Raw genomic sequence first — 25,598 nt, 5'->3', positions numbered from 1 at the left:
ATATAAAAACGGCTTTTAGATGGGGATCACAATAAAAGGACATAAAATTGAATTTTGTGGTTTGATGTTGTGTGCGTTCAATGGGAGGTGGGATTATTTTTTTTTTGGTAAGCGTACGTGCCTTTAAGTTTAACTAAACCACAAAAGCCACTGCTAAAACTTGCTCACATGAATTACAAATGTTTTCAAACATATATAAATTTTATTTAAAATTTTTGTACATAAAATTAATTTTAAAACCGTTTTTCTTTTTCTATTTTTATAGCAATATCCCGAGAAGATAATGATGATACACACCATCATCACCACCATCATCATCATCACCATCGAGGTGGTCATAGTCACAATCACGGTAATAAAGTTCCCTATAATGGTTACAATTCCGAAGAGTATTTGGATAGACTGGAACCAAATGGTAATATACCAACAGATAAAACAAATTGCAGATATGGAGGTGAGTTTATTAAAGTCATGTTTTAAAGTTCGTTTTTTTTTTTTTTGGGTTTATTTTCAGAAAACTTTATTGTAACACATTTTTTTTTGTTTGTTATTTAGTTTCTAATTTCGTTTTGAAAATATGTTTGGGCGTAATTAACAATTTATTATAATCAATATTAATCTCTCTTGTGTAATGCTTAAATAATTTGTTTTTATTTATAAATATAAAAGTGGAAATGAAAATGAAATGAAGATAAATTGAAAGGTATGGGAGAATTTTTTTGCATTGCTAAAGACTGCACCCAAAGAAAAGTTGTGTTGAAGAAAGTGTTTCAAATTTAAGTAAAAAAGTTCAATTGTAGTTTTTAAATAAAACCAGCAGTTATTATAATCATTTGAAATTTTCTGTATAGAAATTTCTAAATTGGTTTTTTTTATAGTACTGTCTATAATTACACTATAACTGGTATTTGTACAAGATTTGAATCATGGTATTATAGCCTAAAATCTTAGCTTACGTTTGCCAAAAGAACCCTTCTAATATCGTTAATGGTTTAAGAGTTATGATGATATTTCTGAAATAACCTCTAAATTAATATCAATCATACGTCATAGTGTTCCAAATTTTATATTTTCAAAAATTCTAGTTTTCTTTAGATAAAATAGCCCGTATTAATATAATAATCTATTAAGGACTAACAGCAGCAAAATGCTATAATAAAGATGTTCATATTGATCTTTTGTTTCCACTTAAAATGAGTCCGTCTGTAGCAGTCATGGCAAATCATACTTTTCTCTCTTTTTAGCATTAAAGTCTACAACTTAATTCTATATTCTGTGAAAGAAATATAAATTAAAGCTTTTTATTGATAAATTCTTCTTTACTGAAACAACATTATTGTTTTTAAATTTCTAAAATGGGTTTCTTTATAGTATTGTCTACTACTACCCTTTAACTGGCATTTATACAAGATTTGAATCTTGGTTTTGCAGCCTATAATCTTAGCTTTCGTTTTCCAAAAGAACCATTTTAATTCCGTTAATGGTTAAAAAGTTATAATGATATTTCTCAAATAACCTCTTAATTAATATCAATCATACGTCACAGTGTTCCATATTGAATAATTTTAAAAATACTAGCTTTCTTTAGATAAAATAGCAAGAATTAATATAATGATCGATTAAGGACTAACAGCAGCAAAATGCTATAATAAAGATATTCATATTGATCTTTTGTTTCCACTTAAAATGAGTCCGTCTGTAGCAGTCATGGCAAATCATACCCATTCCTCTTTTTATCTTTAAAATGTAAAACTAAAATTTATATTCTTGAATAGAAATACAAAGTAAAACTTTTTATTTATAAATTCTTCTTTATTGAAACAATATTCGTATTTTTAAATTTCTAAAATGGGTTTCTTTATAGTACTGTCTACAACTACCCTATAACTTGTATTAATGGATGATTTTAATCATGATTATATAGCCTACAACCTTGGCTTCAGTTTGTCAAAAGAACCATTCTAATATCGTTAATGGTTTAAAAGTTCTGATGATATTTCTCAAATAGCCTCTAAATTAATATCAATCATACGTCACAGTGTTCCAAATTTAATATTTTTAAAAATTCTAGCTTTCTTTAAATAAAATAGCAGGAATTAATATAATGATCGATTAAGGGCTAATCGTAACAAAATATTATAATAAAGATATTCATATGGATCTGTTGTTTCCACCAAAAAAAGTCTGTCTGTAGCAGTCATTGCAAATCATACTGTTTCCTCTTTTTAGCATTCTTTAAAAGAAATAAAAATTAAAACTTTTTATTTATAAATTCTTCTTTATTGAAACAACATTAGTATTTTATTCAAACACATGTTCCCACTATACATTTGCTAAACCTCAACGGAAATATAAAGCCCTTAATTATTTTCCATAACATACTTTAAGTGATACAGCTCTCCTCTACCACACACATACATACATTGTCATTTTGTCTGTATTTATATTTTAACCGAAACTAATTAGTATTTCCGCCCCGTTTCTAAACAAAACTACCACTAAAATGTATATATAAAAAAAAAAACATATTCATACATTAATTTTGCGTTTATAGAAAGTGGATACTCATGTGCACAATTTCAGGCGTTTGAACAGACATTTAGAGATATTCATAAATTTGTACATAAATAATAAAAATATGGTTATTTAGTTGTTTTTTCTTCACATATATTTTACGAAATATTGAGAACATATTTCCTTCCTTCCCTTCTCGTTGTTGTATGTTCTGTGTATTGCGTTTGCTTGGTTATAATTGTCTTTAACATATGTAACTGATAATGTTATATATTATTTTCTACACATGTACAAATAATAATAATAATGACTGCCTTAGCAGGACAACAGGAAATTTTTGATGTTACTTAGAAAGACAAGTCATTTTGTTCATGAATTGGTGGCTAAGGCATCTAAAAGCTTTTTAATATAATTGTAGAACTAGTCAATATATGGTTTACGGGTGTTTAAACCTGTACTAGTAATGCTCTATTTTTACTACCCACCGAACTAGTCTGTAGTAATGAGTAAAGAAACTATGCTTGCATCTATAGTATAGAGTAGTCATTGCAAAAATCTTACCATTTGTATTATTAGAAATTCGTAATAAAGAGCATTCGTACTACAGGAAGTCCATTGTATTGCTCTATTTTTACTACCCACCGAACTAGTCTTTAGTAATGAATAAATAAGTAACGTTTGCTTCATTAAATAGTTCATTACAAATTTCCTATTGGGTATTATTTAATACAGCCGCCAACAAACTATAAAATGTTTATTCTCAATGTGTCTGTATATTTTATCGTCTTATGATTGCGTATATTAAGCGGGAGTCTGTGGATACCCTTAGGAAATGAAATATTGTTAAAATCCTTATATCACATATACCCAAACAACACATACATGAACTGCCTTCAATTCAATTTATTGAATAGTTGCGGTTTTGTTGCTATAATTCTCCTCTAGTCACAACAAATGTCATAGTTATACTCTACACAATAATAGCAGCAAGTAAGAATTTTGCTACAGGCTGTAACCAGTGATCTATGGGGATTTATAAAAAATTTTCACTTACTAAATAAGGGGATTTTAAAATCAGAAATCTTAATGCAAAATATCCGAAAGTCTGTTTAGCTAAAGTTGGGGCTTAATATTACATATTAGCGATAATGGCATTATTGCCAATCATCAATTTGTTATCAGAAGTATTATCGAACTAGTTCATCTGATAAATACTTTCATCCGGAGAACCGTCGAGAGTAAGCAATGCTGCTCTGCAGTATTTATAGTTCTATCTCAAAACTCTTAAAAAAAAGATGCGATCTCTTCATGTCGAAACATATCCGGCTGGTAAAGCACAGGGAAGTATGCTGCAGATATGCCAACGAGTGCCCTGACCCACACATATATATACATAGCTACCAAACAGCTTTAGTTTCTGTGAGTGCAACAAAATGTTCTCCTGTTTACTCTCTTGTTTACATTTACGATACAGAACAGAGTCCTATGTAATGAGCTGGGACCAAACTTGAACGTACATTCACAAAAGTATATATACATAGAATCAAACTTTCCACTTTAACCTTCATAGTAATCAAATCGACTGGATCACCCAGCTTCCCTTGACTAGCATATTTTAGCATTTGAGGAAAGTTTTTCAACGAATGTTATGGACCCTTTGTCATCTTTCTGGCAAGATATGGTTTCCGATTCAAAAGAGCTGCTCATATTTGGAGGCCATGAATGCATCAAGACAATTTTGGATACCCTGATCTGAAGTGAAGCATATTCCAGAGAGAGGAGTTCTACATCGACTGAAACAAATATTGGTCAGACGGGACAAGGCCTGAACTATAAGGCGAGTGAGGCAAAACTTTCCAAAAACTTATTTTTAAATAGTTTTTAACATATGGCCGGGTGTTGTTATGTTGGGATATTAAGCTTTCATGTCATGCCGCAACTTCAAGGCGATTTTTTGTACAATCATAGGTTTAAAGAAATCATTTCCATTCGTTACAGGTTCCCTATAATAATCGGTTCATATAATATAGGACCCTTTTGGTCCCACCATATACAGAACTTTCGTATTGATTCGTCTGGTTGGACGAGCTTCATATAAGATCTCTTGCGATTCGGATTATTAAAATGGATCTATTTTTCATCACAAATAAAGGGCCCTTCAGACGATCACACTTTACGTACGACAAGTCTAATGAAAAAGTAAAATGAAATTCTATCCGTATGACAAAAATTAGAATAAAAATCGTATGATTTATATTTTTCGTGTTTACACGATTGGTATAAAACAATAACAAAGTAGGATGGAAACAGCTGTTTCCCTTTTTTTGTATGTGTTTACATATACATCCCTGATCTAATACGACTTGCTTGATTTTTTGAATCATTTCAAAAAATGAAGAGAGCCATACGTCTGTCAAATTTTCCATCCAATTTGTGATGGTTTCATTACATATTACGTTTAGACGATCCCATCCGTTTCTTCTACACAAAATTTTGACAGATCATATTACTTGTGTGCTCGTGTGAAGGGGGCTTAATAAGACGCTTCAAAAATTATCTTAGTTTAATTTCTTCATGGATTTTGGTCTTTAAATTGTTTTGTCTGTCCTGAGCAACCTCTAGCAGGATGAAACACATTCACCATAAGCTTCGATGAGCATTCGGTGAGCTACAGCGACAATTTTTTTGAATTAAGAAGTAGAGCAAAGTTTCTCTTATATAACGCGATTTTCGCTAAATTTTCCCTTTGAAAAAAATCTCTCTTCTCTTTCTTTAAAGAAAATAATTGCAAATTTTTTTTCTTTAAAGAAAATTTTCACTAAATGTTCTCTTTATAGAAAGCTTTTGCTAAATTTCTTTCTTAAATAGAGTGGAGTGTAACTAAAATTCGTCTTTGTCCTATTATAACAATATTCCTTTTATTTTTCAACATAAATCAATTTGTTTTTCAATGTTTTAAAAATATGCACTGAAACCTAAAAAGAAAGAAAAAAAAACTCCCTTCTTCTTTGTAGCTACACGCGGGTGTCTTCAGTAGCAATTTATCACAGCTTTTAAGTTTTTATGGGTCATTAATTATATTTGTTGTTTTTATGTTACAATCTCTCTCTTCTTCTCTCACGCTTCTTATATGTATAAAATGTTTATATGTATAAAATGTTTTCAAATATCTTGGCAGTAGTTTTCAAAATGCAACTAAGATTTTGTGTTTCATAAATAAGTTTGAGACTTTTTAATTATTTTTATGGAAGTTCCAAACAAGAAGGAGAAAAAAAGAACCAAAAACTTTGAAGGGAATATACTAACAAACATAATCAATTGTTAGCAAGTTAGGAACTAAATTGGTGTTATAGTAAAAGCTTCTAAAAAAGTCAAACTTTAAAAGTTTAAATAAAAGAGTTTAAAGGACACATGATTTTGTTAGTTAATTTGTTACAAAACTTAACTTGTCAATTACAAGTTGTCAACTTGAGATTTTGTTTAGAGAAAGCTTAAAGCTTAGGCAAAATTTAAAGTTTTAAAAGTATGCAAAATTTCCTTCAACAAACTTTATTTGCTACTTTTTTAATAGGCTTATTTATTTAAATTTATCCTTAAATCCCTTTTTCTGTTTGTCCTCACAGGGCTTTTAAAGTAAACTTCCTTAAAGTGTAGGTGTGTGTACTCAGGCAAATCCTTGACACACATACAGTTAAAGGGTAAAATCCAATAACAAACCTTACATGAGGCTGCATTTTTGTGGAGTTAAATTAAATTCTTCTCTGTGTGTTAAAGAAAAACAAATTTTTGTTTGGGTTTATGCTATTTTTTACTGTCTCAAGTGAAAATTAAGTCTAGAGTATAAGGGGTCATCGTCATGTGTGTGGGTATGTAAAACAGTTTTGCTTAAAAAAGGATTTCAAATTTAAAAAAAAAAAAACTCCAAATTAAATCCTAAAAATAAAGCAAAGAATATAAAATAACTTTGACATTTTTATTGTTTGTTTAAGGATTTTATTTCCTTTATTTTTATAAAAGATTTGAAGAAAAAAAATTTAAAAATGGAGGCAAATGGTTTTTCACATTAAATATTTATTTTTAAGTTTAAGTTGGTTTCTTTAATTATCATAATTTATATAGTTTTTGCTACTTATTATTAATATATTTATGTTATGAAAGTTATTATAAGGGAAAACATTTATTAATTTCATTGTAAGTTAAAGTTTAGGTTTTTAGAGTAAAAGTTTAAAAGTTTTGTTTTTTCTATGTACAATATGAAGTTAAATATAACTTTTTCTTTAATATATAAACAAATTAAAATAGAAAAAAAAAACTATTTTCATTTCCCTAATATCATAACCAAATATTGTAAATGTTACTTTACTTCCCCCTCTAGTCAAAGTTTTGTTAAAAAGTTCTTGGCTGTAGTATGTATAAAAAAATCAACATTTCATACTAGCCTTGTGGTATGTGATTGTGGCAGTAAAGGAAAAGAATTCATTCAATAATAATATTCTTATAAGAATCTCCAAACAGAACCTATCACAGCACTAGTTCCAAGCAAATTCAGTTTCTTGTTAAAAACTATTGTGTTACTGTTTACAAATGAAAATTTGTATATAAAGCTCTGTATGTATCCACAAAAGCTTTCAATATCTCCTCTTTTCATAAACAGTCTTCAAGTTTCTCATGTCTATTAAGGTTTCCCCAAAAGCTTTGCCAATGTTAAACCAATTATTAACTGTATAATAACCAGGAGCTTACTATATTCTTCCTTTCAAAAAATCTTTCAACTTTTCATATACTTACATTAAGCTTTCTTTAAATGCTCTCAATATTAAAAGTATCATATCTAGTGACTTTTCATATACTTACATTAAGCTTTCTTTAAAAGCTCTCATTATTAAAAGCATCATATCTAGTGACTTTTCATACAGAAGATTATTGACGTCTGCTTTTCATTAAAATTTTAACTTAAAAGCTTTTATTTATTATTAAGAGTATCAAGTTTATGTGACTTTTTGTAATTTTAATTGCATAGGAGCTTAATCTCTTCTGCTTTTCATAAACAGCTTTAAAGTTTCTTATATCTATTAAGCTTTTTCTAAAAGCTTTCAAAATCTTTGTATAAGGAAGTTCATGTTAAATCAATTATTTACTATATAATAACCAAAAGGTTACTTACCGTCTTCCTTTTTAAATAAAAAGCTTTTAAATATTTATCTTATAAATTAAGCTTTCCCTGAAAACATTCAATATCAAGAGTGTTACGCCTATTCTGAACTACATGCGGGCTTACTGTATAGTTATTATCATAAAAAGCTTTTATGTTTCTTATATCTATTAAGCGTTCTCTAAAAGCTTTCAATATTAAAAGTATGACGTCTATATGACTTTTTGTAATTTTTAACTACACAAAAGTTTACTAACTTCTTCTTTTTAAAAAAAGCTTTAAAGTGTCCCATAACTTTAAGATTTTCCTAAAAGCTTTCAAAAGCTTTTGTATTAATTTTAGCAGGATTTAAAAATGATCTACAGAATTCTCTTCGCATTAACTTTCACTCCTTTCCTGCTCTGCTTACAAGAAAAAAAGCTTTTTGCATAAAAACATGCTTTATTGCATAAAGTTTTTAAATTATGGCAAATGATTGCAACATACATTGGCATCATTTTCATTTGTAAAAAGAGGATAACAGCAAAAAAAAAACAGATGTAATAACTGTCTAGATTTAATTTCTCTGTCTGTCTGTACACCCTCTTAGCTTCGCATACAATGAGAAAGAGTTTATTTTTAGTGTAGTTGTTGGGTTGTAACATTCAACAAATTGACGAACCGAATTGTCTGTAAAGTTCAAATAATGTCTAAGTACCAAGTCATCATGATTGTTTTTTTTTTTTTATATATATTTTAATATTTATTTTCATTATTTTTTTTTTTTGTCTATTTTTGTGATTTCCATTATTTTAGAAAAATGCACACAATTTACTACCAAATTGACATTTGTGGATTTAAATCAACATTTATATGAAGATGGTTTTCGTAGTTTTAAAGCGAAAATTTGGATTACATATCATATTGTCAACAATTTAAAATATTGGCATTTTTACTTCAATGTAAGGTTTTAAAAATGTATAAATTTTTAAAAATTAAACAAAAAATTTTTCAAGCTTATTAAGAAAAAATTTTATTGACAATAAAATATTAAAGTTTTATTATAAAAATATAAAAAACACTGAAATGATAAAATCACCATTAAATTTTAAACCTTGTCTCTGTTACCTTTTGTTGCTGCATTCATTTTCTAAGTTTTGTCATGGCAAGGGTTATCAATTCCATGAAACTAATTAAATTCCAGAGATTTGAAAATTTACTATAAAGAAAATATTTTAGGAATAGTACAATTCCAGTTCAGTTCTAGTTTTAGTTTCTAATCAGTTATAGTTCAATTTCAGTTCAGTTCTAGATCAATTCTATGTCAGTTCCAGTTCAGTTCTAGTTCAATTCTAGTTCAGTTCTATGTCAGTTCCAGTTCAGTTCTAGTTCAATTCTAGTTCAGTTCTATATCAGTTCCAGTTCAGTTCTAGTTCAGTTCTAGTTCAGTTCTAGTTCAGTTCTAGTTCAGTTCTAGTTCAGTTCTAGTTCAGTTCTAGTTTAATTCTAGTTCAATTCTAGTTCAGTTCTAGTTCAGTTCTAGTTCAGTTCTAGTTCAGTTCTAGTTCAGTTCTAGTTCAGTTCTAGTTCAGTTCTAGTTCAGTTCTAGTTCAGTTTTAGTTCAGTTCTAGTTCAGTTCTAGTTCAGTTCTAGTTCAGTTCTAGTTCAGTTCTAGTTCAGTTCTAGTTCAGTTCTAGTTCAGTTCTAGTTCTAGTTCAGTTCTAGTTCTAGTTCAGTTCTAGTTCTAGTTCAGTTCAGTTCTAGTTCAGTTCTAGTTCAGTTCTAGTTCAGTTCTAGTTCAGTTCTAGTTCAGTTCTAGTTCAGTTCTAGTTCAGTTCTAGTTCAGTTCTAGTTCAGTTCTAGTTCAGTTCTAGTTCAGTTCTAGTTCAGTTCTAGTTCAGTTCTAGTTCAGTTCTAGTTCTAGTTCAGTTTCTAGTTCTAGTCAGTTCTAGTTCTAGTTCAGTTCTAGTTCAGTTCTAGTTCAGTTCTAGTTCAGTTCTAGTTCAGTTCTAGTTCAGTTCTAGTTCAGTTCTAGTTCAGTTCTAGTTCAGTTCTAGTTCAGTTCTAGTTCAGTTCTAGTTCAGTTCTAGTTCAGTTCAGTTCTAGTTCAGTTCTAGTCCAGTGTTAGTTTAGTTCTAGATCAGTTATAGTTCAATTCTAGGTCAGTTCTAGTTCCACATCCAGTTCTGTTCTAGTTTATTTTTAGTTCAGTTCTTATTAAGAACTCTTGAAAAACAATTTTTCCCGATATTTCCCGACGAGACCCGTGATAAAACCCCTACTAACTCTTGCACAAAATGATTGTTATGAAATCTATAAGTAATGATGACAACTTCTACAACAATAGAACCAACAAAAAAACCTACAACAAATACTGAAAAACCAAACTAAAGTTACTTACAACGATTTGTGGCAGTGATAAGCTTTTTGTCAACATAGATAGACAGACATACAAACTCACAGACTAAGAGTAATACAATATTTATTTTCTTACAGACAGACAACTAAATGCAAGAAAATACAATATTTGTATCTCTTCATCTATTTATCTAACTGTCTGTTTAACTGTCTAGTTTGCTATCTATCTAACCGACTGAATGTCTATTGCTATGATCTAGTAGTTACAACATAACGAAAGCGTGTGTGCAACAATTTTCTTACATTTCGTTGGCAACAAAATGTTGCAATAAATGAAAAAGAAAATCATTCTTTTTTCCAATGCATAAGCTTTGACAACAGATATACTTGCGTGGAAATTATAAGCAACAGAAAATACAAAGGGCAGTTGTTGGATTTAAAAAAAATTTATCATTTCTTTTTACTGTCTTTAAGTAAGAAAGTAAAAAAAATCTATTTCAGTGCATTAAAATCTTTGTCTGGATTTCACTACTATTTTATGGCGTTTTTTATGGTTTACTAAAAGATTTTTTCCTTCTTATTTTTGCCAAAGTAAGGTTGTCATGGTTGTTGGTTATATTGAGATAAAAATTTAATAAAACTGTAATAAATCTCACATTTCGTCATTGCAATTGGTTTTTATCACTTTTTTTCCTTCTACTCTTCGTCATCATCTTGTCATATTTTACGGGTGTATAAGCGATTTTGTACAGTTTTGTTGTCTGAATGCGTATTTAAAAGGTCGTCATTTTATTTTAGCTCGTGTTTAGTAATTGAATTATTAAAGAAGATTATTATAAAGGGAGAGAAAGGAAAAAATATTGAATCTTTTGTGTGGAAAAAACTTTTGTTTCACTTGAAATTTTCTTTAAATAAATTGTATACTGGGGAATTTATTAAACTTCTTTTAGTTTAATTAAACTGCAAAATTTTTGACTTAAAGTAACTCAAGTTAAACCTCTCAGTATTTGGTGGATTTTATAGGATTTTTGTCGAATCTCTCCAATTCTTCTCAGTTGTAGTTCAGTTCTAGTTCTAGTTCAGTTCTAGTTCAGTTCTAGTTCAGTTCTAGTTCAGTTCTAGTTCAGTTCTAGTTCAGTTCTAGTTCAGTTCTAGTTCAGTTCTAGTTCAGTTCTAGTTCAGTTCTAGTTCAGTTCTAGTTCAGTTCTAGTTCAGTTCTAGTTCAGTTCTAGTTCAGTTCAGTTCTAGTTCAGTTCTAGTTCAGTTCTAGTTCTAGTTCAGTTCTAGTTCAGTTCTAGTTCAGTTCTAGTACAGTTCCAGTACAGTTCTAGTTCAATTCTAGTTCGGTTCTAGTTCAGTTGTAGTTCAGTTCTAGTTCAGATCTAGTTCTAGTTCAGTTCTAGTTCAGTTCTAGTTCAGTTCTAGTTCAGTTCTAGTTCAGTTCTAGTCCAGTTCTAGTTCAGTTTTAGTTCAATTCTAGTTCAGTTTTAGTTCAGTTCTAGTTCAGTTTTAGTTCAGTTCTAGTTCAGTTCAGTTCTAGTTCAGTTCTAGTTCAGTTCTAGTTCAGTTCTAGTTCAGTTCTAGTTCAGTTCTAGTTCAGTTCTAGTTCAGTTCTAGTTCGGTTCTAGTTCAGTTCTAGTTCTAGTTTAGTTCTATTTTAGGTCTAGTACAGTACTGCTGGTTAATGAGAGTATTTGTCCGCATATCCATGGTCAATATTATAATTATTAATTTTAAACACATTTCAGTTCCCACAACAATTCTTTAAAAACAACAAAGAACTTGTCGTCATTAAGATAAATACGTCATTTCTTTACTATTATATGTATATGACTGACGTCTGCTTAAAATTATATACATTTTACCAAGGAAACTCATTAAAATCCTACAACACAAAATAACCATTAACTACGTTTTCCTTTTTGCCCCGAGTATTTATGTATAAATATGTCATGTCAGGAAATATCTCATAGAAATGGTTTATAATAGTTTAACTCCTTAACTGGTCGTACCACTACCAAGACATAAATACACATATAGTATAACTTTTTTGATTTACACACAGTCACAGACCAAATGTCTCTGTTTTAGTTTACCCATCTGTCTGCCAGCCTGTCTATCATTTTTTTTTTTTTTGGTTTAATCATGTGTTAGTATTATTGACACAATGAAATCAATAATGCGAGTAAATATCCAAATGTTTTCCGCTTTTTGTTGGTCTTGTATGTATTTTTGCTGTGATTCTTGACCAGTAATATAGTAATAGTAGATTAGTGGTTGAATGGCTAGTAGAGTAGTCTAGTATCCACTAATAATAGAGTCAACTATATGAGATCTCGTATTTTTAGTTCAGTACTAGTTCAATTCTGCTTCAGTTCAGTCGAATAGCGTCGAATAAGTCTTGCGAGTTTATCCGAATAGAGTCAATTATATGAGTTGTAGTTCAGAATCTAGTTCAGTCTAGTACAACTCTAGTTCAGTTCTGTTCATTTCTAGTTCAGTTCTAGTTCAGTTCTAGTTCAGTTCTAGTTCTGTTCTAGTTCAGTTCTAGTTCAGTCCTAGTTCAGTTCTAGTTCAGTTCTAGTTCAGTTCTTCAGTTCAGTTCTAGTTCAGTTCTAGTTCAGTTCTAGTTCAGTTCTAGTTCAGTTCTAGTTCAGTTCTAGTTCAGTTCTAGTTCAGTTCTAGTTCAGTTCTAGTTCAGTTCTAGTTCAGTTCTAGTTCTAGTTCAGTTCTAGTTCAGTTCTAGTTCAGTTCTAGTTCAGTTCTAGTTCAGATCTAGTTCAGTTCTTAGTTCGTTCTAGTTCAGAGTTCTAGGTTCAGTTGCTAGTTCAGTTTCTAGTTCTAGCTTCAGTTCTAGTTCCGTTTAGTTCAGTTCTAGCTTCAGTTCTAGTTCAGTTCTAGTTCAGTTCTCGTTCAGTTCTAGTTTCATTCTAGTTCAGTTCTAGTTCAGTTCTAGTTCAGTTCTAGTTCAGTAGTTCTAGTTCTAGTTCAGTTCTAGTTCAGTTCTAGTTCATTTCTTATTTCAGTTCATAGTTCAGTTCTAGTTCAGTTTATCTAGTTCAGTTCTAGTTCAGTTCTAGTTCCAGTTCTAGTTCAGTTTCTAGTTCAGTTCTAGTTCAGTTCTAGTTCAGTTCTAGTTTCAGTTCTAGTTCAGTTCTAGTTCAGTTCTAGTTCAGTTCTAGTTCAGTCTAGTTCAGTTCTAGTTCAGTTCTAGTTCAGTTCTAGTTCAGTTCTAGTTCAGTTCTAGTTCAGTTCTAGTTCAGTTCTAGTTCAGTTCTAGTTCAGTTCTAGTTCAGTCTAGTTCAGTTCTAGTTCAGTTCTAGTTCAGTTCTAGTTCAGTTCTAGTTCAGTTCTAGTTCCGTTCTAGTTCAGTTCTAGTTCAGTTCTAGTTCAGTTCTAGTTCAGTCTACTTCAGTTTAGTTCAGTTCTAGTTCAGTTAGTTCAGTTCTAGTTCAGTTCTAGTTCAGTCTAGTTCAGTTCTAGTTCAAGTTCTAGTTCAGTTTCTAAGTTCAGTTCTAGTTCAGTGGGTCTAGTTCGTTCTAGTTCAGTTCTAGTTCAGTTCTAGTGTCAGTTCTAGTTCAAGTTCTAGTTCAGTTCTGTTCAGTTCTAGTTCAGTTCTAGTTCAGTGTTCTAGTTCAGTTCTAGTTCAGTTCTAGTTCAGATCTAGTTCAGTTCAAGTTCAGTTCTAGTTCAGTGATAGTTCAGTTCTAGTTCAGTTCTAGTTTCAGTTCTAGTTCAGTTTCTAGTTCAGTTCTAGTTCAGATCTAGTTTCAGTTCTAGTTCAGTTCTAGTTCAGTTCTAGTTCAGTTCTAGTTCACTTCTAGTTTATTAAAGTAAAAGTTCGAAACGCTATTCAAATCTTGACTAATGTTTTTAGTTGCCTAGTGTTTCCTTAAATTTTGTTTAACATTCTACTATAATCTTATCTTGAAGTTATTAAATACTTTGTTTTCCAAACAAATTATGAAAACTTTATTCTTTCCCTAAATAAATTAATCTCCATGCGGCCAATTTAATGAATGTATTTTTAAAGAGCCCCAATTATCTTTTGATATAATTGACTACTACAAACTTTTCGAAATTAAAACTTTTGCTATTGTTGTACTTAAATGATGTACGAAAATATTTACACATGTATCTATCAGATAAAATCATCAGCGCAGAATTACAATTGTTTCCTTTTGTTCTATCATAAATATTTTTGTTAAAATCCTTAACAATTCATACAATAGAATGAATGAAACCCACAATTTTATGCCTCCCTCTCTGGTTAAGACTCTCTAGTGTTATGTATCTGTTAGTGTTTTTTTTCCATTTAATCTAATAAATTGTTGTTGTTTTCATCATATACACTAACATAGACACAAAAACAATATTATTATTGTGTTGTTTGTTCTTCAATTATACACATGTTATTGTTGTTGTTATTTTTATCCTTTGATAACAAAAATATCCTATTTCTGTTTAAATATGTATGTGTTGTTGGTGGTGCCATTATAAAAGTTTTTCTCATTGTATACATAAATGTATTATTGTAGTTGTATTTATAGCAAAAAGCTGCTGCTGTTATAGTTGTTGTTGAAACAGAAAACAAACATCTGAATTGTTGTTGTTGGATGAACATGAATGAATCCTTTTGGTAAATAATCTGAAAAATACAAACTAATAGTATTGAATAAAAAAGAAATTTTATATATAAATTTGTTTGCTCCTCTATAGAGGCTTTAAGTCTCGTTATAGTATTTTCCCCCCTTTTCGTTCTTCTCTAGCTTTTACTATGTTATGGGTTTTTGTTATTTTTGTAATTGACAGCTGAATTGAAACTGAAAGAACTATTAATTATAAATAAATAATACTCGCATGAGAATACAAGAGGTTCTACGAATAAACGAACGTTACCCAGAGTGTTTTGTTATTTTCAAGGCAAACGTGATCTGCATATAAAAAAGGCGATTTTTAGTACAAGTATTTTATTTATTTGTAAGATATTAGTAAACGAAATGGAAATTCGATTTGTTGAAGATGTTCTTGAGAATGTAATTAATGTGAAATAGTTTCGGTATAAAGAGTGCTTTTAATTATAAAGATTTTTTTGAAGATAAAGCTAAATTCTCTTCAATTTCTAAGATTTTTTTTTTTTTACAAAAATTAAATTTTTTTCTATGGTTACATTAAAAAAGTTTTACTAAACAATTCTAATTTTTCTAGCAGTTCTAGTTCAGTTCTAGTTCTAGTTCAGTTCTAGAACAGTTCAGTTCTAGTTCAGTTCTAGTTCAGTTCTAGTTCAGTTCTAGTTCAGTTCAAGTTCAGTTCTAGTTCTAGTTCAGTTCTAGTTCAGTTCTAGTTCAGTTCTAGTTCAGTTCTAGTTCAGTTCTAGTTCAGTTCTAGTTCAGTTCTAGTTCAGTTCTAGTTCAGTTCTAGTTCAGTTCTAGTTCAGTTCTAGTTCAGTTCTAGTTCAGTTCTAGTTCAGTTCTAGTTCAGTTCTAGTTCAGTTCTAGTTCAGTTCTAGTTCAGTTCTAGTTCAGTTCTAGTTCAGTTCTAGTTCAGTTCTAGTTCAGTTCTAGTTCAGTTCAGTTCTAGTTCAGTTCTAGTTCAGTTCTAGTTCAGTTCTAGTTCAGTTCTAGTTCAGTTCTAGTTCAGTTCTAGTTCAGTTCTAGTTCAGTTCTAGTTCAGTTCTAGTTCAGTTCTAGTTCAGTTCTAGTTCAGTTCTAGTTCAGTTCTAGTTCAGTTCTAGTTCAGTTCTAGATCAGTTCTAGTTCAGTTCTAGTTCAGTTCTAGTTCAGTTCTAGTTCAGTTCTAGTACAGTTCTAGTTCAGTTCTAGTTCAGTTCTAGTTCAGTTCTAGTTCAGTTCTAGTTCAGTTCTAGTTCAGTTCTAGTTCAGTTCTAGTTCAGCTCAGTTCTAGTTCAGCTCAGTTCAGTTCTAGTTCCGTTCCAGTTCAGTTCTAGTTCGGTTCTAGGTTAATTTCAAGTTTAGTTCTAGTAAACTTCTAGGTCCCCATTTTCACCCAATTCCATATTGTTTGACAGCTAATCCTGCTATTTGGCATCTCCTCTTTTTGCTTCGAAAATGAGCAATTATTTACATTAAAAATAGTTTTAATAAAAAAACTTTATTCTATTCCTTGTAGCTTTTCATAAAACTTCTTATGTATATTTTCAATCGATTTGCTTCAAATTTGTTTAAGCTGAAAATTTTCAAGCACAAAATAAATTTAAACAAAAGAAAACTTTTCACAAAATTCTTAAGCAATTTTTTTGCACACTTTACTAAATTTACCGGAAATAATAAGTTTTTTTATTCCAAGTAAATTGTAATAATAATGGAATAAAACTGTTGTTAGATAAAACACACTGATACTTTCCTCAAAGAAAAGAATGAAACGCAGACAATGACAACATTATGATTATTACAACAATATGAATATATGCAAAAATAATAAAAAAGCGAAGCTGCTCTCTTATTGTTGTCAGCCATAAAACCCTAGGATGATAAAATGTTTAAACCAAGTGCAATGGAAGAGAATCAAGGAGAGGGAGCTCTTGAAAAACAAGTCATATGTTATGAAGATTTTTCTACAAAATACTAGATTATAATAAATAAAAACATTTACATACACCACATATAAAACCCGCTCATACATTTACGTATAACTACTCATAAATTTGTGCTAAAATTAGATTTTCTCTAACAACTACTACTAACACCCGCAATGTGTAAAAATGGAGAAAAAAGCGATCTGTGTGGAAACGGAAATGTGTGGCTAAAGGTTAGAAAAATAATGCATCTAGTGTGTGTGGTTAAATTTTTTTTTTAGTTTATTTACTTACTTTGGAGTATATTTAAAGTTATAATGGAAAAGTAGTTAAACCGTTATATGATTTTCATACACAAAATCACACATACATACATGTTAAACCCAGTAAACATTTTCAAGCTTGTTTCATAAAATTAAATTTCAGATTAAAATTTAAATTATAAAAAACTTTTAAAACATTATACATTAGTTTAGAGAAGTCCTTGAGCATCATATTTATTATTAAAGGAAATCAACAATTGGAATTTTTTTATAAATGTTTCCGTGGATAAGACTGCACATTTTCATACATAGTTCCATTTTAAAAGTATATTAAAATCAGTTTTATATAAAACATATTCTTTTTTTATTATCAATAATGTAAATGAGAGTATGATACTGCAATGTGTTGCATGACTTGTATGTGAGTGTTATACAAACTCCGGCAGTTCACTGTGTCATCGAAAACTAGTTATTTTTTATCGTTTAGCCTTTTACAGAATCAGGAGGTGGAGAATGTCAATTGTCAGTCATTTGGATTTCAATTGGACATTTGACTATTAAATGTCCATTTGACTATTAAATGTCCTCAAATTACTTGAGGTGGGTTCAACAATTTTCTAAGTGCAAAAAATAAATCTTCTCTACGTATTGTTTCTGCCTTTGAACTACTTGGGGCACATACTAAGTTTTAACCTTCTCTATTAAAGGGATACAATTAACTCCTTTCAAAACTGCATGGAAAGTGTGTGTGTGTGGGTGAATGCCAAGTTATTTGTCTATGTCATTGCATCCTTATAGAAACTCCTAAATGTGTACTTTGACTCCATTATGAAAATGTAATTAATATTCATATATTTAGCCTATAACGCTACTTTAACGCTGAGTTGGTAGTTTGCGTTTGATACATGGACTTGATGCAAAATTATATAGTAATTTATTTTTTTCCAAAACGATTTAGAATAGAACTAGAACAGAACTAGAAAAGAACTAGAACAGAACTAGAAAAGAACTTGAACAGAACTAGAACAGAACAAGATCAGAACTAGAACAGAACTAGAAAATAACTAGAACAGAACTAGAACAGAACTAGAAAAGAACTTGAACAGAACTAGAACAGAACAAGATCAGAACTAGAACAGAACTAGAACAGAACTAGAACAGAACTAGAACAGAACTAGAACAGAACTAGAACAGAATTAGAACAGAACTAGAACAGAACTAGAACAGAACTAGAACAGAACTAGAACAGAACTAGAGCAGAACTAGAACAGAACTAGAACAGAACTAGAACAGAACTAGAACAGAACTAGAACAGAACTAGAACAGAACTAGAACAGAACTAGAACAGAACTAGAACAGAACTAGAACAGAACTAGAACAGAACTAGAACAGAACTAGAACGGAACTAGAACAGAAGTAGAACAGAACTAGAACAGAACTAGAACAGAACTAGAACAGAACTAGAACAGAACTAGAACAGAACTAGAACAGAACTAGAACAGAACTAGAACAGAACTAGAACAGAACTAGAAAGAACTAGAACTGAACTAGAACTGAACTAGAACTGAACTAGAACTGAACTAGAACTGAACTAGAACTGAACTAGAACTGAACTAGAACTGAACTAGAACTGAACTACTGAACTAGAACTGAACTAGAACTGAACTAGAACTGAACTAGAACTGAACTAGAACTGAACCAGAACTTAACTAGAACTGAACTATAACTAGAACTGAACTATAACTAGAACTGAACTAGAACTGAACCAGAACTGAACTAGAACTGAACTAGAACTGAACTAGAACTGAACTAGAACTGAACTAGAACTGAACTAGAACTGAACTAGAACTGAACTAGAACTTAACTAGAACTGAACTAGAACTGAACTGAACTAGAACTGAACTAAAACTGAACTAGAACTGAAATAGAACTGAACTAGAACTGAACTAGAACTGAACTAGAACTGAACTAGAACTGAACTAGAACTGAACTAGAACTGAACTAGAACTAAACTAGAACTATGCTAGGACTGAACTAGAAATGAACTAGAACTGAACTAGAAATGAACTTGAACTGAGCCAGGACTGAACTAGAAATGAACTAGAACTGAACTAGAACTGAAATAGAAATGAACTAGAACTGAACTGAATGCTGAGCTGGTAGCAGAGAACTAGAACAGAACTAGAACAGAACTAGAACAGAACTAGAACAGAACTAGAACAGAACTAGAACAGAACTAGAACAGAACTAGAACAGAACTAGAACAGAACTAGAACAGAACTAGAACTAGAACTGAACTGAACTGAACTAGAACTAGAACTGAACTAGAACTGAACTAGAACTGAACTAGAACTGAACTAGAACTGAACTAGAACTGAACTAGAACTGAACTAGAACTGAACTAGAACTGAACTAGAACTGAACTAGAACTGAACTAGAACTGAACTAGAACTGAACTAGAACTGAACTAGAACTGAACTAGAACTGAACTAGAACTGAACTAGAACTGAACTAGAACTGAACTAGAATTGAACTAGAACTAAGCTAGGACTGAACTAGAAATGAACTAGAACTGAACTAGAAATGAACTTGAACTGAACTAGGACTGAACTAGAAATGAATTAGAACTGAACTAGAACTGAACTAGAACTGAACTAGAACTGAACTAGAACTGAACTAGAACTGAACTAGAACTGAACTAGAACTGAACTAGAACTGAACTAGAACTGAACTAGAACTGAACTAGAACTGAACTAGAACTGAACTAGAACTGAACTAGAACTGAACTAGAACTGAACTAGAACTGAACTAGAACTGAACTAGAACTGAACTAGAACTGAACTAGAACTGAACTAGAACTGAACTAGAACTGAACTAGAACTGAACTAGAACTGAACTAGAACTGAACTAAAACTGAACTAGAACTGAACTAGAACTGAAGGGAACTGGAATGAAAGAAATTTTAGATATATAAGATAAAGTTTTCACAATTCGTCTTCATTTCCTAATATTCTTTTTGTGATATGTAACTATTTGTTTTTTTTTCGCTCTAACTCTCTAAACAGTTTTGCTTTTAGTAAAATTATTTCTTTTTAACGTATAGATTTCATCACACATCAAAATGTTACTTCTTCCTTTGTCGGGTAGGATTCATATACGAATGAATCTTTGTATGCTTCAGTTGTATTTGTGGTTGTTGCATCTCAACACACAGTGTTGTGTTAGTAATGGTGGCGGTTATTGCAATATTTTCAACGACTCCTTGTGCATCTAGAATAGTTTCAGTTAAAGTTACACATTATACTCGATATTTTTTCACTATTTGACGCATAGACAGACACACCACAACAAGTTCAGGTTTTAAAAGATTTTTTTCTATATTGTTGCATTGCTTCTATAAACAATATTTTATGTTAGTTTAAAAGCTTTTTTCACTCATATGTGTATAATTTAATATTAAATATTGAATAGTGGGTGGATTTAAAAGTTATTGGAATAAAATTAATTAAAGATATTTTAATAATTTCTAGGGATTGTGAAAGAGAACTTCCAAAATAAGATAATGATAATAATTAATATTAACATTAATACTAATGGAGTTTAGCATTCGTATGTAAAGTTTTGAAGATTGATTTCTAAATTCGGCCACTTTCCAAAAAGTTTTTAACTATTCTCTGTTGCTGTGTGCTTTTTGTATCCATGTCATGTTGGCATTTGTTGTTGAGTGTTTTTGTAGTTAAAATTGTAAAAAAAAAACAATTTATATTTTTTTAGTATAAATATTTTGCTTATAGTGGTGATGTTATGACAGTTGTTAGAAACTTTAAAATAATAAACATCAATATAAAAATAATTGAAAAAAGCGAATATTTTTAAGTAATTTTTAAAACCATTTTCCAATAAAACAAGAAAATTTAAATAATTTTTTTACAATATTCAATTTCGAACGTTTCAGGACTTTTAAAATGGAAATTTAATTCAATTTAGCTTTTAAATTTAAAGAGCAATTGATAGAAAATTAGGGAATATTGAAGTCCTATAAAAAACAATTTATAATTATAAATAAATCTCCCAAAAATGTGAAAATGACAGCATTAACAAAAATCAAATTTCAATAATAAGAAATATCAATTTTCAAAGCCTTTGAATAACCCACCACAAAACAGCAACTATGAAAATTCACATTAAAAACCTCTACAAATGTTATTGAAAAAAACATAATAAAATTTATTACTTTTTGATTAAATTGTTTAGAATTTAAAAGAGGTGGGCGAATAAATGGTTAGAGGGTGGCAGAACAAAACCCAAAAAGCTCTGTGCATAAAACGGAAGCGGATATTAAAATATTTGAAATTTGTAATGAATATTAAATGGGTTTAAAAACATACAGAAATTTAAACAATGTTAGAGAATGGATGAGGGTTTTTGTACGATAAAAGTTAGTTTGAAAATCATAAATTATTTTTATGATATTTTGGAGAAAAAAATTTAAAAAATGTTTGATTTATTAATGGTAAATTGTTTAAACACTAATGGCAAGCATTTTCATTTAGCAACAAAATTGCAAAATAGCCAATATATTAAGTATTTTTTTAATTAAATTAAATAAATGTTTTAATTGAATTAACTATTTTTAAAACAACTTAAACAAAAAATTATTATTAAAAAATTTTATTGAATTTAAAATTCTAGAATGAAATACTTTAGTACACATCCCTAGAACTGAACTACAACTGAACTTGAACTGAACTTGAACTGAACTGAACTAGAACTGAACTAGAACTGAACTAGAACTGAACTAGAACTGAACTAGAACTGAACTAGAACTGAACTAGAACTGAACTGAACTAGAACTAGAACTGAGAGAACTGAAGAACTGAACTAGAACTGAACTAGAACTGAACTAGAACTGAACTAGAACTGAACTAGAACTGAACTAGAACTGAACTAGAACTGAACTAGAACTGAACTAGAACTGAACTAGAACTGAACTAGAACTGAACTAGAACTGAACTAGAACTGAACTAGAACTGAACTAGAACTGAACTAGAACTGAACTAGAACTGAACTAGAACTGAACTAGAACTGAACTGAACGAGAACTGAACTAGAACTGAACTAGAACTGAACTAGAACTGAACTAGAAACTGAACTAGAACTGAACTAGAAACTGAACTAGAACTGAACTAGAACTGAACTAGAACTGAACTAGAACTGAACTAGAACTGAACTAGAACTGAACTAGAACTGAACTAGAACTGAACTAGAACTGAACTAGAAACTGAACTAGAACTGAACTAGAACTGAACTAGAACTGAACTAGAACTGAACTAGAACTGAACTAGAACTGAACTAGAACTGAAACTAGAACTGAACTAGAACCGAACTAGAACTGAACTAGGAACTGAACTAGACTGAACTAGAACTGCACTAGAACTGAACTAGAACTGAACTAGAACTGAACTAGAACTGAACTAGAACTGAACTAGAACTGAACTAGAACTGAACTAGAACTGAACTAGAACTGGAACTAGAACTGAACTAGAACTGAACTACGAAACTAGAACTAGACCTAGAACTAACTAGAAACTGAACTAGAACTGAACTAGAACTGAACTCGACTGAACTAGAACTGAACTAGAACTGAACTGAACTAACTGAACTAGAACTGACTAGAACTGAACTAGAACTGAACTAGAACTGAACTAGAACTGAACTAGAACTGAACTAGAACTGAACTAGAACTGAACTAGAACTGAACTAAGAACTGAACTAGAACTGAACTAGAACTGAACTAGAACTGAACTAGAACCTGAACTAGAACTGAACTAGAACTGAACTAGAACTGAACTGAACTGAACTGAACTAGAACTAGAACTAGAACTGAACTAGAACTGAACTAGAACTAACTGAACTAGAACTGAACTAGAATGAACTAGAACTGAACTAGAACTGAACTAGAACTGAACTAGAACTAGAACTGAACTAGAACTGAACTAAACTGAATAGAACTGAACTAGAACTGAACTAGAACTGAACTAGAACTGAACTAGAACTGAACTAGAACTGAACTAGAACTGAACTAGAACTGAACTAGAACTGAACTAGAACTGAACTAGAACTGAACTAGAACTGAACTAGAACTGAACTAGAACTGAACTAGAACTGAACTAGAACTGAACTAGAACTGAACTAGAACTGAACTAGAAATGAACTAGAACTGAACTAGAACTGAACTAGAACTGAACTAGAACTGAACGATAACTAGAACTGAACTGAACTGAACTGAACTAGAACTGAACTAGAACTGAACTGAACTAGAACTGAACTGAACTGAACTGAACTAGAACTGAACTGAACTAGAACTGAACTAGAACTGAACTGAACTAGAACTGAACTGAACTGAACTGAACTGAACTGAACTAGAACTGAACTGAACTAGAACTGACTAGAACTGAACTGAACTAGAACTGAACTAGAACTGAACTAGAACTGAACTAGAACTGAACTAGAACTGAACTAGAACTGAACTAGAACTGAACTAGAACTGAACTAGAACTGAACTAGAACTGAACTAGAACTGAACTAGAACTGAACTAGAACTGAACTAGAACTGAACTAGAACTGAACTAGACTGACTACTGAACTGAACTGAACTAGAACTGAACTAGAACTGAACTAGAACTGAACTAGAACTGAACTAGAACTGAACTAGAACTGAACTAGAACTGAACTAGAACTGAACTAGAACTGAACTAGAACTGAACTAGAACTGAACTAGAACTGAACTAGAACTGAACTAGAACTGAACTAGAACTGAACTAGAACTGAACTAGAACTGAACTAGAACTGAACTAGAACTGAACTAGACTGAACTAGAACTGAACTAGAACTAGAACTGAACTAGAACTGAACTAGAACTGAACCAGAACTGAACTAGAACTGAACTAGAACTGAACTAGAACTGAACTAGAACTGAAGTAGAACTGAACTAGAACTGAACTAGAACTGAACTAGAACTGAACTAGAACTGAACTAGAACTGAACTAGAACTAGAACTGAACTAGAACTGAACTAGAACTGAACTAGAACTGAACTAGAACTGAACTAGAACTGAACTAGAACTGAACTAGAACTGAACTAGAACTGAACTAGAACTGAACTAGAACTGAACTAGAACTGAACTAGAACTGAACTAGAACTGAACTGAACTAGAACTAGAACTGAACTAGAACTGAACTAGAAGAACTAGAAACTAGAACTGAACTAGAACTGAACTAGAACTGAACTAGAACTGAACTAGAACTGAACTAGAACTGAACTAGAACTGAACTAGAACTGAACTAGAACTGAACTAGAACTGAACTAGAACTGAACTAGAACTGAACTAGAACTGAACTAGAACTGAAACTGAACTAGAACTGAACTAGAACTGAACTAGAACTGAACTAGAACTGGAACTAGAACTGAACTAGAACTGAACTAGAACTGAACTAGAACTGAACTAGAACTGAACTAGAACTGAACTAGAACTGAACTAGAACTGAACTAGAATTGAACTAGAAACTAAGAACTGAACTAGAACTGAACTAGAACTTGAACTAGAACTGAACTAGAACTGAACTAGAACTGAACTACAACTGAACTAGAACTGAACAAGAACCGAACTTGAAAATAGAACTGAACTAGAAAGGAACTAAAACTAGATATAGTTGATAGTCTGGTCTATAGTTTGGTCCATGGACTGAACTATTGTCTGATAAATATACTGTGCTATAGTCTGGTCTGTAAAACTGAATTATAGATCAGGCTATATCTGATATATACACTGGACTGTATTCTTACCAATAGACTGTACTATTATCTGTTCTGTAGAATGGAGGACAATAGTCTGGTCTTTCGACTGGACTTTACTTTGGTCTATAGTCTGGTCTATGGGTTGAACTGAAATCAGCACCATGGTATGCTTTATTGGTTTTCTTCTATTATACACATTTTATCCCAAAATCAAATGTCCTTTGATTATAAATTAATAAATTCCATTTTTGTTGCTTTACGAATATCCTTGTTAATATCCTTTATTTATAACTAACTATACAGATTTCAATTTGCAATTATCCAATTTGTAATGCATTCCCATACAATTTTCTCTTTATAAATTATCTAATAGTTTTGATTTAATTACATTATTATTCTACATATTTCCCACTCTATCCACACAAATCTCGTTCCTTAACTACAACAAACTTCTATAACAATTTCATTTACAATTTAATTCTCATTCACAGTGACTTTGATTTTGATTGCAATTTCACAAATTGATGTGAGATTGTATACAATTAATTTTGACTGAACCGAAACGATTGAATGACTAAATGCTAAAAATGCAATAACAAAATTATATAAAATAGGAAAAAAACGTACAAGTTGTAAATGAAATAAATAAGAAAATTGCTACAATTAAAACAATAAAACAAAATGGAAAACCAGAAGTAGTGAAAGAAATTTGTAAAGCAAATAATGCAAAAAAAAGGGAGGAAGTTAGAAAAAAAACCTCAAATGAAATGAACGTTTAATTTCTGAACGGCGAAAGGAAACCAGAATGAAATGTTGTTTTTCCTCTATAAGAGTTTTTCCCCCATTAAGGGATAAAAATTAAATAAAAATTCCTTGATTTCTTAACGGTTTTATTTCTGTTTTTTTGTGGGGGATGGGTGCAGAGCTATTTGTTTTAGCTAGAAATTAAGAAGTAAATGAAGAAAAATGTAATAAGTGTATAAATTAAAAACACCGTTTCC

The 25,598-nt window shown here is 30.7% G+C and overlaps 1 protein-coding gene across 1 annotated transcript in view; it reads left to right on the top strand.

The window, feature by feature from the left end:
- Nucleotides 1–265: 265 nt before the first annotated feature.
- LOC119612366 (cyclin-dependent kinase 17-like) overlaps nucleotides 266–25,598 on the top strand; it is a gene marked incomplete at its 5' end in the record, with an annotated part of 64,450 nt that continues 39,117 nt past the window's right edge. The window contains one exon of the mRNA XM_037968174.1: nucleotides 266–454. Within this exon, the coding sequence (XP_037824102.1) occupies nucleotides 266–454 (189 nt within the window). The remainder of the gene's footprint in view (nucleotides 455–25,598) is intronic.

This window comes from Lucilia sericata, unplaced genomic scaffold, assembly GCF_015586225.1.
Source record: "Lucilia sericata isolate MDLA Ls3-8-SP2 unplaced genomic scaffold, ASM1558622v1 Contig001667F_arrow, whole genome shotgun sequence".
Taxonomy (NCBI): Eukaryota; Metazoa; Arthropoda; class Insecta; order Diptera; family Calliphoridae; genus Lucilia; species Lucilia sericata.
This window is presented reverse-complemented; position numbering and strand designations above follow the sequence as displayed.